Source organism: Cynocephalus volans, chromosome 9 (assembly GCF_027409185.1).
Source record: "Cynocephalus volans isolate mCynVol1 chromosome 9, mCynVol1.pri, whole genome shotgun sequence".
NCBI classification, from domain to species: Eukaryota; Metazoa; Chordata; class Mammalia; order Dermoptera; family Cynocephalidae; genus Cynocephalus; species Cynocephalus volans.
In genome coordinates this window covers 113,414,242-113,433,663 of record NC_084468.1, presented here as the reverse complement: position 1 = coordinate 113,433,663, position 19,422 = coordinate 113,414,242, and the positions used below count along the sequence as shown (strand labels likewise).

General features: G+C 33.4%; 1 protein-coding gene across 1 annotated transcript in view; it reads left to right on the top strand.

Annotated features, from left to right (window-relative positions):
* The window catches only part of SCLT1 (sodium channel and clathrin linker 1), a 226,989-nt gene that overhangs the window by 67,267 nt on the left and 140,300 nt on the right, over positions 1–19,422 (top strand). Inside the window, exons 6-8 of the mRNA XM_063108441.1 lie at positions 3,479–3,614; positions 8,626–8,748; positions 10,423–10,488. Coding sequence (XP_062964511.1) covers positions 3,479–3,614; positions 8,626–8,748; positions 10,423–10,488 — 325 coding nt within the window. The remainder of the gene's footprint in view (positions 1–3,478; positions 3,615–8,625; positions 8,749–10,422; positions 10,489–19,422) is intronic.

Sequence of the window (19,422 nt, the reverse complement as noted above, 5' to 3'; positions counted from 1 at the left end):
TTTACTAGTGGGTTTTGATTTTTCTTGAGTTTTTATGGCAGTGGTAGGTAGTTATTTTTCAGGTACTAAACCCAGTACTCCCTTGAGGGTTTCTTGTAAGGGTGTTGTGTGGTAGTGAACTCCCACAGTTTTTGTTTGTCTGAGAAATATACTATTTGCCCTTCATTTTGGAAGGATAGCCTTGCGGGGTAGAGTATTCTTGGCTGGCAATTTCTGTCTTTTAGTATTCTGAATATATCATCCCATTCCTTTTGGTTTTTAGGGTTTGTGATGAAAAGTCTGATGTTAGCCTGATTGGGGCTCCCTTATAGGTGATTTGATGCTTCTCTCTTACAGCTTTGAAGATTCTCTCTTTGTCCTTGAATTTTGCCAATTTGACTATAACATGTCTTGGAGAAGACCTTTTTGGGTTGAATACAGTTGGGGATCTTTGAGTTTCCTGAATCTGAAGATCTGTGTCTTTTCCTATACCTGGGAAGTTTTCTGCCACTATTTTATTGAATATGTTTTCAATGCAATTTCCTTTTTCCTCCCCTTCTGGAATACCAATGACTCAGATATTTGAGTGCTTAAGATTGTCTGATATTTCTCTTAGATTTTCTTCCATGTTTTTAATTCTCTTTTCTTTTTCCTTTTTTTTTTTTTTTTTGTCTGCCTGTGTTATTTCAAACAGCCCATCTTCAAGGCCAGAAGTTCTTTCTTCTGCTTCTGCAAGCCTGCTGGTTAAACTTTCTGTTGTGTTTTTTATTTCATTGAATGAATTCTTCAGCTCAACAAGCTCTGCCACATTCTTTTTCAGGGCATTGATTTCCTTGTACATTTCTTCTTTGAGGTTCTGTATACTTTTCCTTGTTTCATCGTGTTGTCTAGCTGAGTTTTCTCATATCTCATTTTTTTTCCTTAGAATTATCACTTGAAATTCCTTGTCAGACATTTCAATGGGTTCTTGTTCTATAGGATCTAGAGCTTGAGAGTTATTCCCCTTTGGTGGTGCACTTCCTTTTTTCATATTTCTGGTATCTTTCCTTTGATCTTTAGTCATTGTGGCAAGGGATTTCATGGTCCACTTGTTCAACATTATTGTCTGGCTAGGATCCTGCCAAGGCTGCCAGTTTGGCACAGCTGTCCCAGTGCCTGCTCAGTCACCTGCTGGTGCCTCAGCCATGTGGTCACTGTGGGTCTCAGGCCTCTCCGGTAGGTGCCTCTCTGGTTGGTGTGCATTCGGCTGGGCTGGGGATGGGGTTCGGCAGCAGTGAGGCCTACCTGCTCAGTCATGCACTTGTGCCACAGTGCACATGATCTCTGCGGTTCTCGGACCTCTCCAGGGGGACACCTCTCTGGTCAGTGCACTCTCAGCTGGTCCAGGGATAGGATCTGGTGGTGGCAAGGCCTACGTGCTCAGTCGTGCGCTGGTGCTGTGTGGCACATGGTCTCCGCTGGTCTTGTGCCTTCCAGGGGGGTGCCTCCCTGGTTGGCATGCAGTCAGCCAGGCTAAGGCGCTGGGTAGGCTATGGGACGGCAAGACGCAGATGTGGGGAAAGAAATACAGATGTTGGACGCCACCTGGAGGGTTCGCAGGCACGTCCAGCACTTGGGCCCCGAGGGGAGGGAGGGAGGGAAAGACTATTAATTTTAAATTATTAGGAGAATCAATAGATTATGTTGCAGATATATTATGATGAATTGATGAAATATTATGCCACTTATTAAAATATTTACAGAAGACTTTACAATATGGGAGGGTGCATATTTTTCAATAATACAGATTAAAAGGCAGATTCTAATATTATATTAGCAACATGATGTATCTATTTGTCCATTTTTAATGGAAAATAAAAATTCTCGAAAATACAGTACAGCCTTTTCTTTCTTTTTTTATTGATTCTGCATATTCATGAGTAACAAAGCTGACCCTCACCACCTATGCCCAGGATGTGATGATCAGATCAATGCTATCAGCATGCCTATTATCACAAATTGCAATTATTACCTGTGTCTCCAACCCAGTTACTCCCTGACCTCCCCCCTTCATCCTGCCACAGCAACCCTAAGCATGTTCTCTCCCTCTGCAATCCAATGCACCACTGTAGTCTTTCTTTCCTTCTTTCTCTCTTAGCTCCCACTTATGAGTGAGGACATGCAGTATTTTTCCCTCTGCAGCACAGCATTGTTTATAAGATTTGATGTGTCTTTTCTAAAACTCTGGTATATTTCTACATTGTTCAATTTTTTCTATTAAATAAATATTTTTATATCAGAAAAGTAAATATTTTTAAAATACTGTTAGATATTTAGAAGTAAAATCATTTGTGTTATTGATACTTTGAAGTATATTTCCTTTTTTAATTAGGGAATAATTAACAAGCTCTGTTCTTAGACTGTAATTATTATTTTTTCTTTCTAAAGTAATTATCCCCTTAGTTTTACTGTATTTGATGAACTTTGTTTTTGATGAATTTGTTCTAAAAATTAAGATTGAAGTTTTCTAGTTTCGAAGGAGATTTGTAATATCAGTAGATAATTATTCTCTCAATGATTTAGGTAGATAGATGTGGGGTTTTTTGTAGTTTTCACCTTGAAATGTGTTTGTTATAAATAATATTTTCTGTTTATAATTATATGAAATAAGTGTTTTCAAGCTTTTGTGATTCTATAAAACTTTTTTCTACTAGGTTTATATCATTTTAAATTAAAGCAGTTAATCACTCTTTTAAATTGTACCTTCCTGTGCTTTTTTTGGTAGTTGTTTTAAAGCATGAAATATCTGTAATTTAATGTTAAAATTAAAGTTGAATTTAAGGCTTTCGGAATTATGGTCAATCTTATGTAAGGATGTGCTGTCAAATAAAGCTTCTCATAGTCTTGATTTTATAACCAGCCAACATTTTATTCTACTCTGTTTATTAACTGGAACTAGTAAGAAATCAAATAAGTTTTGTGAAACTCACTGAAGAAAATAACAAATAATTCCACAAGATTTAATGTACCATTTTCATTTGATTGACGGGATGAAACTATTATCATATTTAAAATTTTTTTTTGAATGGCTTGTATTATCATTTAATAGGTATAACATCAGAATTTTACTTTTTTTTTTTTGTGGCTTGCCAGTATGAGGATCTGAACCTTTGACCTTGATGCTATCGATACCATGCTGCAACCAAACAAGCTAATCGGCCAGCCTTGAATTTTACCTTTTTGAAAAATTAAAATCTCTCTAAGACAAAGTGACTTATGCTTGAATTAGTTATGGTCAATTGAATACATCTGAAATTGTTATGTAATCTTTATTCCCATAACAGTATTTAATAGTGATTAATCACTTGTAATTTTTAATTTGAATTCTACTTGTAATTTTTAATTGAAGTCTACTTAAAAATTATTTTATGTAAAAAAATGTATTTAATAAGCTCAAAACAGTAATTACTGTTACTAAAATGAATTTAGGTTATTATTATGTCAATTGTTTGTTCCAAAGGTTGCACAGTGAATTGAAAGTTGCTGATGAAAAGCCATTGGAGGCCCTTCCCTTTGGCACAGAGATAGGAAATGAAATATATACAGATGATGAAACAGTCAGGAACCTTCAAAAACAATTGCAACTAGCAAATCAAGTGAGTGACATACGTTTTTTCAAAAAATTATATCCTGAATTAACTGCTTTTCAAAATCTGTGTTAATCATTAATCATTATTTATGAATAACAGAATAACAAAATTGTTGACATTTCGATGATTTTTTACAATTTACAAGCTTGTAACGGGAAACAAAACCTGTAATAAATGCCCACTGTTGTTATAAATATGGTTGTCAAATATATATTTTAATTGAATTATAAAGATTTGACATGATTTTTTTTGTCCTGTAAAATTTTAATGTCAAAGGAAATTTTTAAAGAAAAAAAAATCACCTCACTTCTCTAAATTTACATTTTTCAGAGTTATACTTCTAGAATTATATTTTCTCCCCTTTTTTCTTTTCTCATAGTAATTGAAATCTTTGGGAAGCTATGTATCCTGTTGTTCAACACTTTAATTTTTTGGAATTTATACACAAGGGAATTTTATTTTAATTTACAATTTTATATCCCAAGTGTCTCATATCTTGCATGAATTTGGATCTCCATTCTTCTACTTTCTAGCTATATGATCATAGAAAAATCTTTTTGTGCCTCAGTTTTTTTAATTTATAAATGGGAATTAGAAATTCTGGATTACAATTTTGATTTTATAATTATCTGTGAGAAGTCAGAGTTTTATTCTTTAGAAGTTTGATTTTAGAATTCCTATGAAAGTGATATTTTTAGTCAAATCAAAAAGGCTATATTTAGCTATGTAGGGAACATGTATTTAACACTGAATCACTGAATTTTTAAAAAGGTAACTGGAAGAGTTTTAAAAAGTAATGGAGGAAATAAATGATGAGGAAAGCATGTCTTTGTTCTAGACTGGCAAGGATTTATAATTGTTTATATAGAAGTAAATTGAAATTTATTTAGACTTATAAATACTTTAACCAGATATTAAATATGAGGATACTTCAAAAAGTTCATGGAAAAATAGAATTAATAGATAATACAAATATTTCCATGAAATTTTTCAGGTATCTTCATGTGTCTTTCAAAAGCCATGGTGCAATGTGCACTCTTTAACCATTCTGAAATGTTAAAAAATCCATAAAACAATAATCTCAAGTGTTACTTCTGCTTATTACTTACACTCATGCATACATGTTATGTATTAATTCATTTTTACAGTTCTGATAAAACATTTACAATTGTATAATTACTCATCACTAGATTGGAAGACCTTTGTGTCATGCATGAAAACTAGATGAAACCAAACTGAGCAGATAAAAACTAAATACTATTTAAAGTAGAAAATTGAGAGAAAAAGAATTCTGTTACATTATGCTTTATCAAAGTAATAAGCATACAGTGTTTAACTGACTATTCAAATATCTTCATCCATTCCACAAATATTTATTAGGTGCTTATTACATGCCAGACAATGTGCTCAGTATTGAGGCTACAGTGGAGAATGTTGGTTCTTGCTTTCATGGCAACATACAGGTTTTTGGAAGAAGTATAGCAAGGTGATGAAGTCTTGGGTTCATTCTGGTCAAACTTCTTGAGTTTGGTCTCCATTTTTCTTTCTACCTCTGTGATCTTGATAAACTTCTTTGTGCTTCACCTTCTTCATTTATATATGGGGATTATAATAATTCTTATCTTATGGAGTTGTTATGGTAATTAAATGAAAAATCCCCATAAAGCACTTAGTGTAATGCTTAGCACATATGTAAGTTAATAAATTTACCTATTATATTTTTTTTTTATTTTTTACTTTTAGTAAATTTTATTGAGTTATACTTTATATCCATCAAAGATCATCTATTTTAAGTGTAAGGTTTTATGAGTTTTGACAAATGTATACAGTCATACAGCTGCCACCACAATCAATCAAGAGAGAACATTTCCTTCACCCTCATGCTTTCTTTCAGTCAATCTTCCCACTCCTGGTGTCAGACAACCTCTGATCTGTTTTTTAATCAATGTAGTTTTGGCTTTTCTAGCTTTTTATATGGAATCGTGCCATACAAAATCACTCAGTATGTAGTCTTTAGTATCTCACTTATTTTGGTCTTTGAAAAATACTCTTAAGCAAATGAAATGACATGCCACTGGTTGGAAGAAAAATATTTGCAAAATATATATCTGAAAGGACTTGTTTCCAGATTATATAAAGTCTTACATTTAATAAAAAGACAAATAACCTAATTTTTTTTTTAACATTCCTTAGTAAATTTTATTGCAGTCTGGCTGCAGGTGTGTGACTGTTGACATGTGTTACCTATTAAACTCTCTTCCACAGTCTTACGTTTCTCAGTGCTTACACTTGAAAAGCAGTGTGGAGTAGTATCATACAATTACAATCATAGTAACAATCTACATTATTTAAGTGCATGCTGTGTTCCAGGCACTGTGATAAGCCATTCATAGGCATTTATCTTATTTAATTCTGACAACATTCTTAGACAACAGGTACTATTATTTCCCTCCATTTACTGCTGAGGAAACTGAAGTTCAGAGAGATTTAGTGAATTTCCCAAGGCCACGTGGCATGTGGCCTTATTAATTACAGACAATTAATGTATTTATAAGAAAGTAATTTTGAAAATTACATACACTATGGAACCAGCTTTTCTATCCTCAAATACCATTTAGAATCAGTACAACTCATTTTGTAACCTTTTTTCTCCCATAATGTTAAACTTCATTTCTGTCTCCATTTAACAAAAATGTACCTGTCATCACGGGGAATTTACCTATTTTTTTTTATCATCATCTTTATCATCATTACTGAACAGCAAGGCAGACAAAAAAGAATTAAAATTACATGCAAAGGTGCTTTGTAGAGCAAATATATTGCTTTAGGAGACAATAGCAATAGTATAATATTAAGTAACTAATTTGATATTTTTAGTTTGGAATATCTTGTGCTACAGTACTGTGATTTGTAAAATTTTTCTGGAAGGCCCTTTGGCAATAAGAGCCTTATATATGTTCATATCCCTTGACCAAATAATTAGATGATGACACTACATAGATTGTAGAAATTTCTTCTAAGGAACTGTTTATAAAAGTCTATGAGTAAATATGTTCTTTATAATATTACTTATGATAATTAAAAATTGGAAATAGTTTAAAAATCTAAAAATGTGGAATTCGTTAAATTGTACTGTGTCCAAATGGTAAGTTCTACCGTTTTAAAAAGTAATGTATTAGTACAGTGATTTTCAAATTTCGTAATCACCTGAGGGCTTCTTGAGACACAGTTTGCTGCCCCTGCCTCCTTCTGGCAGTTCTGAGGTGATGCTGACAATGCTGGTCCTTTGATACCCACTGCTGTAGGAGAATCTGGGTTTTGCAACTACTTCTCCAGGTGATTCTTGTCATCATGAAGGTTTGGGAAACAGTGGGACCTTTTGAGGTATGAGGCATTTTTATGACCATTCTACTGAAAAAAAAACTGAGTCTTAAGAAAATAGATTGTCCAGGATCATTCAGCCAAGAATTAGAGATCCAACCCAAGCCTTCTGGCTCCAGATTCTGTTTGTCTACAAATTTTAAAACTATGTAGGTTTTAGGCAAAACAAATGTCTGTGTTAGAAGACGAGATAATGGTTATTTGCGGGGGGATTGTAGTAAATGGAAAAGGTCACAAGTGGAACGTTTGGCTTCTAGGTGATAGTAATAATCTCTCTCTTGAACTGAGTGCTGGTCACATGAGTACACTGACTTTGTAAAAGTTCTCAATTTGAGTCTCTGAATGCATGTTATATATATGTCAGTAATAGTTTCATAAAAACATAAACTTATGTTTATTTTAAATGTATATTCATTGCGTTCAAAAAATGCAGATAGTATACCTTCTTACTAAAACTGAGGGAGTGAATTAGCTCTGACCTGATTTAAAAGCTTAGGCTTTAGAGACAGAGAGATGAAGGTTTCTTCCTGACTCTTGTCAACAACTTGCTGAGGGACCCTGGACAAGTTGCTTGAACCTTAGTCTCTACTTCTCTAAAAAGGCAGTAATGGTCTCTACTTCTAGGTTAGCATTTCTCAACCTTCTTGATTTAAAGACCCCTCATCCAGGACACTTAAAAATTATTTAGGATCCCAAAGAGCTTTTTGTTTTTATGGGCAATATATCTATCAACATTTATTGTATTGGAAATTAAAACTGATACTTTTTAAAAAAACAAATGGGAGCATAAGCACTTATTCCATTAGCCCTCAGAGCAATGATGACATTACATCATATAAACTTTAGAAAACTCCACTGTACACTTATGAGAGGATAAGAGTAAAAAAGGCAAATAATGTCTTCGTATTGTTATGAATATAATTTTGGCTTCAAGGTCCTCTGAAACAGCCTGGGAACCCATACATACCACACTTCGATAATGCTTTATTGAAGGAATAGTTAATGACCTAATAAAATTCTCATTATAAAATGCCAAGTGAACATAGTACAATACATATAGTATATGATTCCTAATTTTGTCAAAAGAAAAAAATTCCAAAATTCTCCCATAGAATCACATTCATAAACATTAATACATTCAACATTTATAAAGATGACTCTATCTAGAAGTTAGCAATACTTATTAGGTGGTAAAAATCCTCTATATTTCTGTATTTTCCTAATTTTCTACAATGAAAATTTATTACTTTTACAGTCAGAAGAAATATACTGTATTGTGCGAGTTTTTTGTTTTGTTTTATTTTGTTTTCACTAATTTCTAAGGCTTACACTTCATTATGGAACAAGGAGAGTGGGTAAATCTATATCTCTATTAATGCTTTTAATTATAGCTAAATCTAATTAAAAAGACAATTTCAAAATATGGAATTTTTTTGTGTTTAGGTTTATTCTCTAAATTATTACTGCTACAATTTTATATCATCATAAATGTTACAAGTATAATACCATCTTTACACAAGTTCTATTTTTATTTTGTGACTGTAAGAACTTACTTTATATGGTATGATCCACTTTTACTATGCAATAAATAGCCTGATAATAATTTAATGAGTTATCAAATATTTTTATTTTACAGGAAAAAATTCAGGCTGTGGAACTCTGGCAGACTGTTTCTCAGGAATTGGACAGACTGCAGAAACTTTACCAGGAACATATGACTGAGGCCCAGATTCATGTGTTTGAAAGTCAAAAACAAAAGGTAATCTTGGATTTCATGGTTTTCTCGTATATCAAAAAGAAATTACATTCTGAAGAAACTGTTTTAGAAAGGAACACTTAAGCCTCTACTGTATTGTTTATGTTAACAGATATTTGATAGTTAGAAATCACTTGAATGGGTAAGATAATTAAAGCACAATCCAGTGTACATTTGGTTCTATAATGTGATTAGCAACAAAAGCTATGTTCAGTTCTTAGAAGCAGCTAAAGGATTATTTTGTATAAATGGACCTCCAGAACTTTTATTTGCTTGATTTCCTAACTGGCTTAAAACAAAACAAAATGAAACAAAACTGTTCATTAGGTTATGGCCAGTGAAGAAACCTGCTCAAATACAGTGACAACACTATACAAAATGAAAATGTTAGCACTGTAAATGTGACCCATTACTAAAATAGATATCGAATTTGTCTATCATAAATTAATCAAAATAGAATTTTATAATAGGAAGGGATTTTAATGGCTATTAAAGACGTCTTTCTATCCAAAGCAAGAATCATTTTACATTCTTTCAAAGCGTACATCTAGCTTTTACTTTACTCCACTATTGTCAGGAACTCACTATCTCACAAGACCATCTATTCTGTTGGGAAATCTGCCTCCTTTATCCCTCCATTTGTTCTTTTACTGCTAGGTGCATTGAGCACTATGGAGAAATTCCAATTTTGACCTCTTTTGTGTGTATTTTGACTTATGGCTGTTTAAATAAGTTGCTTATCATACCTTTCTTCACCTTTCATTTATAGACTTTTCAAATAACAGTTTATGAATGTTATTATCATTATAATTAGGAATTTCTACTTAAACAATTCATAATATTTATATGATGCTTTACAGTTTACAAAATGATTTTTCTGTACATGCCCTGGTTTGAAAATAATCCACATGTAATATGATCAATAGGGACTTTTACCTCTGAGATCTAGAAATCATTTTTAATATAAGTCCCTTAGGGCTATTGCCTCATTTAGGTCAATCAACTAATCCCATAAGGTTTTTATTTTTTTCTACTTGAAGGTCATTCTTATACTGTAGCTATGCAGTTAAATATTTTTATACAAGACTTTACAAATCACACTTTGCTTTTATTTCTCTCATTATCTATTAATCTTTAATTTTGTCATCATATTAATAGCCTCTTTGTGTCATCTGTGCAAATAACGTTCAATAGGATCATAACAGCTAATTGAACAATTTTCAACTTGTATGGCATGAGAATTTCAGGAAAGGGGGTGAGCAATAACTCCTGTGCCATAGTTTGTATCGTAGGTTTTGAGTAGGTTTGAATGTGCTTTTCCAGTATTGGACAAAGCCTGTCTAGCATTTGGAATTTCTGATCACTTACCATTTTTGATAATATACTTCTTCGAGTTTTAAAATAGTATTTACTAATGGATTGATTTGTAGAAGTAATGATTTCACATAAAACATAAATAGCTACATTTGTTTCAACATTGCTAACTTACTTAATTTTTAATCATTTAAAAATTTTTTATCTTATATCTTCAACTATTAATTCACACAATAATAGAAGAAATACTACTGACTTCATCTAACTCAGGCATAATGATTTTAGACTTGACTTTATTTTAATTTGAGACATGGGTTGCAAACAAAATGCTATTTATGTACTCTCCCTATCTTCCCCCTCTAGGATCAGCTGACCAGTTGTCAACAACTGACCAAGCAACTTCATGTTACTAATGAGAATGTGGAAATGGTAAGTGAAAATAACCATTTAGTATACTGTTTATATAAACTAGAAATTGTCACTATAGATAATCATATTTATTTTTGCTGATGCAAATCAAGAACAATAACCAAAAAAAAAAAAGAAAATGTTGCATGAAATTAAAAAATTAAAATAGGTAGGCAGTACTCATTTCTGTTTTATCTTTTTCTTTCACGTAAAATAGCCATGACATAGTTCACAGTACCTTTGATGACCTAACAAACATCTATTTGAAATATAGCCTAATCTGAAAATCCTGTTAGGGTCCTTGATAAGCTCTCCTAAAACTAATCTTTTTTTTTTGAGGCTGGTCGGTGGGGGGATCGAAACCCATGAACCTGGTGTTACAAGGCTATGCTCTAACCAACTGAGCTTACCGGCCAGCCCCTAAGAGTAATCTCGACTATGAGCTCTTCAAGAGTATTTCATCTGGCACACCTTCAAGTATATAATAATAATAGTGAACTGTTTGTTTAGTGAATGAACAGCCTATTTCCTAAAAAAAAAATGAGGGAAACTAAGAGCCATGTGTTAGTTAATTAACCACTAGCTTTGTTAGTACCAAAGTAATTAGTACCAAAAGTACTAACTTTGGTGCAGCTAAATTTTTCTATAATTTTTTCCTAAAACAAATATAATTACCCCTCCCAATTCTACTCTTTACCTTTTTACTTTCTCATTTTTCTTTTGTTTCCTTAATGCTCTTAGAATTTTATTTTTACCTCATTGTTGAGTAATAGGATTATGATGCACCAGGTAATTCTTTTTTCTTTCTTCATTCTCACTTAGTTACTCTGTCAGTTCTTGTTAGTACCTAATAAAAATGTCTTTGTTTAAGAGTGGAGTTGTGCCATCAAAAGTAAGTTATCCAATTTTATTCTACTTTAAAAAATGTTCTCCTTAACCAAGTGAACAGTTATTGAACAAATCTCTCCCTAGTCTACTTTTGCTAACTTCCAAATTTCCAATCACAATTTTTGATAATGTACTTTTTAGAGTTTTTAAATACTATTACAGTGCTATAGAACAGAATGATTACTGATTTCCATAATTAAGAAAGGGTTTTTTTCACTTAATATTTCTCTTCATGGAATTATACTTTCAACTAACATCACAATTATTCATTATTTCTTTCAGTTTTTCTCCTAGAATTGTGAGAATTGTATAATCATTTGGTATCTTATACTACAGAACCCCTATTTACTATAAACAACCCAAAATAATTTTGATGAAAGAAATTGAGGGAAAAGGTTGTTGGAGCATTCACAGGGAATACATTAAAAATTTCTAATGCAGAAGAATTCATAGTTTCAGGCCAAAGCTAAGAATCATAAACTATGGATACAATAAAAGTGATAAAGAAGTGGTAATATAGATAAAAGAGGGTGTTATAAAAAGCAAAGGCTATACAAGTGGTTAAAATAAAGGAAAATGGTTAAGAGAAATCTTAAAACAAGTCTTTCTTAATTTATATAATGGATATCAAACAAGACTGCTAAGTTTAAAGAGAGAAAGTTCAGCGATTGTAAAGATCTTGTACATCTCAAAGAGCATTCAGAGCATAATCACTGGACAAGTTTGAGTCACAGCCAAACTTGAAGAAAAGTGCCTTTAAAAACCAAGCAATTATTATCAAAAAGACAAAAAATAACAAATGCTGGTGAGGATGCAAAGAAAGGGGAACTCTTATATACTTTCTGTGGGAATTTATATTAGTGTGGCCATTATGGAATACTGTATGGAGGTTCCTCAGAAAACTAAAAATAGAACTACCATATGAACCAGCAGTCCCACTGCTGGATATTTATCCAAAGGAAAGGAAATTAGCATACTGAAAATATATCTGCATCCCCATGTTTATTGGAGCACTAGTCACAATAGCCAAGATATGGAATCAATCTAGGTATCCAACAACAGATGAATGGATAAAGAAAATGTGGTATACATACACAATGGAATACTACTCAGCCATGAAAAAGAATGAAATTCTGTCATTTGCGGCAACATGGATGAGCCTGGAAGACATGTTAGGTAAAATAAGTCAGGCACAGAAAGATAAATATCACATGTTCTCAGTCATATGTGGGAGCTAAAAAATAAATAAAATAATAAGTTGAACTTTTAGAAGTAGAGAATACAATGGTGGTTACTTGAGCTGGGAAGGGAAAGGGTTGGGGGAATAGTGAGAGATTGGTTAATGGACGCAAAAATTACAGCTTGATAGGGAAATAAGTTCTAGTGGTATACAGTAGTGCTAGGCATTGATAATTAACAATAATTTATTATATGTTCTCAAATGGCTAGGAGAGAAGTGCTTAAATGTTCTTATAACAAAGAAATGATAAATTTTTGCAATGATGAATTTGCTAACTATCCTAATTTGATTGCTACCCATTGTATACATGTTTTGAAATATAACTGTAACCTATAAATATGTACAATCACTACATTTCACTTTTAAAGTAAATTAAACAATTTTTTAAAATTAGTAGGGGGTTCCTATAGATGTACAATAAAATGATGAGTATGCAATGAGTAAATATTTTCCTACATAACTTGAGCAGCATGACAGAGTAGAAAATCCTGAACCCTCCTTTCCCCCACAGACATGGCAATTCAACAAGTCACAGACACATTTCTTATGTGAGAAATTAGAAACTAATTGAAAGGTTCCCACATCCCAGGAGAATGTGAAACCAGACTCACCAAAGTCAGTAGGGAGATTCAGGACACCCTCTCACTGTTGACCCTGCCCCTGATGCAGCACCATGTGCTAAAAAAGATACCCACTATCTCCTAGTTTCACCAGTGGGGAGAGAAGGGGTTGTTATGCACGTTCAGTGTCCCAAATTTTCTGAAGGGCCTCCCCAGAGGACTGACTTCTGTCTTACCAGTTTTGGAGCTCTGATGGCACAGTCTAGTCAACCCAGGAGAAAAATGGAATCTTTGGCTTGGGCTGATAAATGCCATTGATCCTACACCCTGCTCAGTACAGAGCAAGTGAATGCAAATCAGCTCTCAAATTCCCCCAGGGAGGGAAAGGGTTGATTCATGCATCCAGCACTCAGACCTCTCTGGGGTTGCTCAGAGAATTAGCATCTGTCTCGATAGTCACGAAGCTCTTACAGGTCCAGCACAGTCTAAACAGCCAGGGGAGAACAGAAGTGGAGCTTAGGCTGGTACATGCCACAACTCCTCACCCCTCTGGTTCAGCACAGAGGAAGCAGACAAAAACTATAGCTACCAGCATCTTCCTGGGGAGGGAAAATGTTGGTAAAGGCCCTCAGAATATCTGGCCGCCTGATTGGTAGGGGTCTTTTTTTGTGAGGTCAGTCCATGAAGACTGAGAGAGGTGCGTGCTCTCTGCAATGCACAGATACCAACACAGAAAGCCACAGGAAAATGAAGAACCAACCAAAGATGTTCCTAACAAAGGAACATAATAAATTTCCAGAAATCAGTTCCAATGAAAAGTTATGATTTACCTAATAATTAAAAATAACTCTCATGAAAATGCTCACCAAGGTCAAGAGAACAATGCATGAAAAAGTGAGAATTTCAACAAAGAGAAAATATTTTTTAAAGTACCAAACAGAAATTATGGAGCTGAAGAACTCAATAATTGAACTAAAAAATTCACTAGATGGGTTTAAGAAGAACAAATGATCAGAGAACTCACATCCAATACCCCAGTCTTTCTAGCGACATCTAAAGAGCCTTGCTCCTATCATACGGTCTCTGGGTATTGACAAAATTTGGCACATTCTAAGCTTCAGTGGGGTAACACAAAGATTAGAGAGGCACCTTAAAATCTCTGATAGGATAGGTTGATGAAAACCTCCTACAAAAGCCCAGTATAATAAGATAGGGAAAGGTAGGTGTCTTAACTAATGTTCAGAAACTAACAAAGAGAATCAAGGGAAATGATGAAGCACAGGAATATATTCCAAACAAAAGAACAAGGTAAATCTTCAGAAACTGATCAGAATGAAGTGAGATTTTGTGATTTACCTGACCAGGAATTCAAAGTAATGGTTATAGAGATGCTCACAGAGGTCAAGACAGCAATGAAAGAACAAGATGAGAACTTCAACAAAGAGAAAGTATCAAAAAGTATCAAATGGAAATTATAGATCTTAAGAATGCTATAAGCAAACTGAAAAATTCAATAGAGGGGTTCAACAGCAGACTTGATCAAGCAGAACAAAGGATCAGTGAACTTGAAGGCAGATCACTGGAAATTATCCAATCTAAGAAGCAAAAAGAAAAAAGAATGAAAAAGAGTGAGGAGAGTGAGGATAGCTTAAGAGATTTGTGAGACACCAGCAAACAGAAAAACTTACCTGTAATTGGTATGCCAGAAGAAAGAGAGATAGGGACAGAACACATATTCAAAAAAACAATGGCAGAAAGCTTCCCACATTTGGGGAAAAAATTAGAAAGCCAGGTACATGAAGCCCATAGGACACCAAATAAGTTGAATGCAGAGCAACCCACACCATGACACACTGTAATCAAACTGTCGGAGACAAAGAGAGAATGTTTAAAGCAGCAAGGGATAAGCAAATTATCACAAATAGGGGAACCTCCCTCAGACTATCAGCGGACTTCTCAGCAGAAACCTTGCAAAGCAAGAGGGATGATATGTACAAAATACTGAAAGAAAAAGACTGCCAACCAAGAATCCTATACCCAGCAATTCTGTCTTTCAAAAATGAAAGAAATACAAAGATTTTCTCAGACAAACTAAGCTGAGACAGTTTATCAGCACCAGACCTGCTTTACAAAAAATGCTAAAGGAAGTTCTTCAAGCTGAAAGAAGATGCTGATTCGTAACATAAAATCAAATAAAAGTGTAAAATTCTCTGATAAAAGTAAGCACATTGTCAAAACCAAAGCACTCTAATATACTGTATTATCAGTGAGTACATTGATGTTATCTCCAGTATGAAGATCCAAAGGCAAAACTGTTAAAAACAATTAAAGCTGCTATAATTTGCTAAGGGATACATATTACACAAAAGATGTAAAGTGTAACATCAAAAACATAAAATGAGAAGAGGGAAAGAAAGTGGAGAGTTTGTTTATGTGATCAAAATTAAGCTATTATCAGCTTAAATTTACTTGTTTTAAGTGTAAGATGTTTTATGTAAGTCCCAGGGTAACTGCAAAGCAAAAGCCTCTAATAGATACACAAAGGAATAAAAGAAAAGAACCAAAGCATAACACCACAGAAAGCCATTAAACCACAAAGGAAGAAAGCTAGAGAGGACAAAGGGAACAAAACAACTAGAAAACAACTAGCAAAATGGCAAAGTCTATACCTATCAATATAAACTTGAATGTAAAAGGATTAAATTTTCTAACTGAAAGATAAAGAATGACTGAATGGATAAAAAAACAAGACCCAACTATACTTATGTGCTGCCTACAAGAGACTCACCTCACCTGTAAAGAAACACATAGACTGAAAGTGAAGGGATAGAAAAAGAAATTCTATGCAAATAGAAACCCAAAAAAGAGGAGGAGATGCTACACTTATGTCAAATAAAGTAAACGTTAAGTCAAAAACTGTAAAAAGAGACAAAGTCATTATAAATGGTAAAGGGGTCCATTGAGCAAGAGAGTATAACAATTGTAAATATATATGCACCCAACACTGGAGCACCCAAATATATAAAGCCATATTAATAGGTTTAAAGGGAGAGATAGACTGCAATAGGGAATTCTCCCAAAATCATCATATGAAGCCAGAATTACCTTGATACCAAAGCCAGACAAGGACACAATAGAAAAGAAAACTACAGACTAATATTCCTCATGAACACAGATGCAAAAATCCTCAACAGAATACTAGCAAACTGAATCCAACAGCATGTCAAAAAGATTATGCACCATAACCAAGTGGGATTTATCCTGGGGATGCAAGAATGGTTCAATATACATAAATCAATTAATACGATTGACCGCATAAACAAAAGGAAGGACATGAACCATATGATCATCTCAGTAGACATAAAAAAGGATTCAATAAAGTTCAACATCCCATCATGATAAAAATTCTCAAAATAAGTAGATGAGAAAGCTGCCTCAATCCAATAAAGGACATATATGACAAACCCACAGCTAACATCATACAGAGTGGGGAAAATTTGAAAGCCTTTTCTTTAAGATCTGGAGCAAGACAAGGATGCCCACTCTTACTGCTTTTATTGAACATGGTACTGGAAGTCCTAGCCAGAGCAATTAGGCAAGAGAAAGAAATTAAGGACATCACATTGGAAAGGAGGAAGTCAAACCGTCTCTCTTTGCAAATGACATAATTTTATATTTAGTAAAACCTAAAGACTCCACCAAGAAACTATTAGCACTGATAAACAAATGTGGCAAACTTGCAGGATACAAAATCAACACACAAAAATCAGTAGCATTTCTATATGCCAACAGCAAACAATCTGAAAAAGAAATTTAAAAAACAATCTCATTTATAATAGCTACAAAAAAAATAAAATAAAATACCTTGGAATAAATTTAACCAAAGAGGTGAAAGATCTATACAATGAAAACTATATAACACTAATGAAAGAAATTGAAGAGGACACCAAAAAATGGAAAGATATCCCATGTTCATGGATTGGAAGATTTAATATTGTTAAAATGTCCATACCACCCAAAGCAATCTACAGATCAATGCAATCTCTATACCAAAGACATTCTTCACAGAAACAATCCTAACCTCATATGGAACCACAAATACTCTGAATATTCAAAGCACTCCTGAGCAAATGGAACAGAGCTGGAGGCATCACACTATCTGACTTCAAAATATACTACAAAGCTATAGTAATTAAAATGTTATAGTGCTAGCATAAAAACAGACACATAGACCAACAAAACAGAATAGAGTATGCAGAAATAAATCTACACATTTACAGCCAACTCATTTGTGACAAAATTGCCAAGAACAAACATTGGGAAAATGATAGTCTTCTCAATAAATGGTGTTGGGAAAACTGGATATCCATATACAGAAGAATGAAACTATACGCTTATCTTTTTCCATATGAAAACGTCAACTCAAAATGGATCAAAGACTTGAATGTAAGACCCAAAATTATGAAACCACTATAAGAAAACATTGGGGAAGTGCTTTAGGACATTGGTCCGGGCAAAGATTTATTGGTGTAGGCAAAGATTTTGGAAGTAAGACTTCTAAAGAACAGGCAACGAAAGCAAAAATAGACAAATATGATTAAATCAAACCAAAAAGCTTTTGTACAGCAAAGGATACAATCAACAGAGTGAAGACACAACTTGAAACAGGGGAGAAAATATTTGCAATCTATCAATCTGACAAGGACTGAATAACTAGAAAATATAAGGAACTCAACAGCAAAAAAAAAAAAAATCTGAATAAAAAATGAGGAAAGGATCTGAATAGACATTTCACAAAATGAGACATGCAAATGGCTAACAGGTATACAAAAAAATGCTCAACATCACTAATCATCAGGGAAATGCAAATCAAAACCACAAAGAGATATCTCACTCTAGTTAAAATGGCTACTATCAAAAAGAGAAAATAACAAATGCTGGCAAGGATGCAGAGTGGGAATGTAAATTACTACAGCCATTATGGAAAACAGTGTGGAGGTTCCTCAAAGAACTAAAAGTAGAACTACCATGTGATCCATCAATGCCATTACTGGGTATATATCCAAAAGAAAGGACATCAATATGCCAAAGAGCTATCTGTATTCCCATGTTTGTTACAACACTATTTACAATAACCAAGATATGGAATCAACCTAAATGTCCATCAGTGGATGAATGGATAAAAAAATAATGTGATATATATCCACAATGGAATATTATTCAGCCATGAAAACAACAACAATGATATTCTGTCATTTGCAGCAACATGGATGAGTTTGGAGAATATTATGTTAAATGAAATAAGCCAGGCACAGAAAGAAAAATACCATATGTTCTCAGTGTGAAAACTAAAACAAAATTGATCTCATAGAAGTAGAGAGTAGAATAGTGGTTGCCAGAGGCCGAGAAAGGGACGGGGGAAAGGAGATTGGGAGAAGTTGGTTAATGGGTACAAAAATACAGTTAGATAGGAGAAATAAGTTCTAGTTTTCAATAGCACAGTGGAGTGACTATAGTTAATAATTTATTGTATATTCCAAAATAGCTAGAAGAGAAGATTTGAAATGTTCTCAACAATAAGAAATGATCATTGTTTGAGACTGTGGAAATCCTAATTACTCTGATTTGATCATTACACATCGTATATACATGTATCAAAATATCACATGTAAATATCATATATACAATTATTATGTATCAATTTAAAAAAATTATTTTTAAAAAAAGTATGGTCCTGGCATAAAGACAGTCATATATACCAATGGAAGAGTAGAGAGAAGCCAGAAATAAATCTACACATATAAGGTCAAAATGCAGAAAGAACAATCATCAACAAATGATATTGGGAAATCTGGTTATACACATTCAAAAGAATGAAATTGAATTGAATTGGACATAATCAACTCAAAATGGATCAAAGCTTAAACCTAAGACCTAAACCTTCTAAGAATCAAAGCTTAAACCTTAAACCTAAAACTTCTAGAAGAAAACCTAGGAGAATAGATTTATGACATTGGTTTTGGTAGTGATTTCATGCATATGACACCAAAAACACACATAATAAAAATAATAAAATGGGACTACATCAAACTAAAAAGCTTCTGCACAGCAGAGGAAATAATAAGTAGTGTGAAAAGGCAACCTACAGAAAGGGAGAAAATATTTGCAAACCATATGTCCAATAAGAGAGTAATCTCCAAAATATTTAAAGAATTTCTACAAGTCAATAGTATAAAAACTAATAACTTGATTTAAAAATGGACTAAA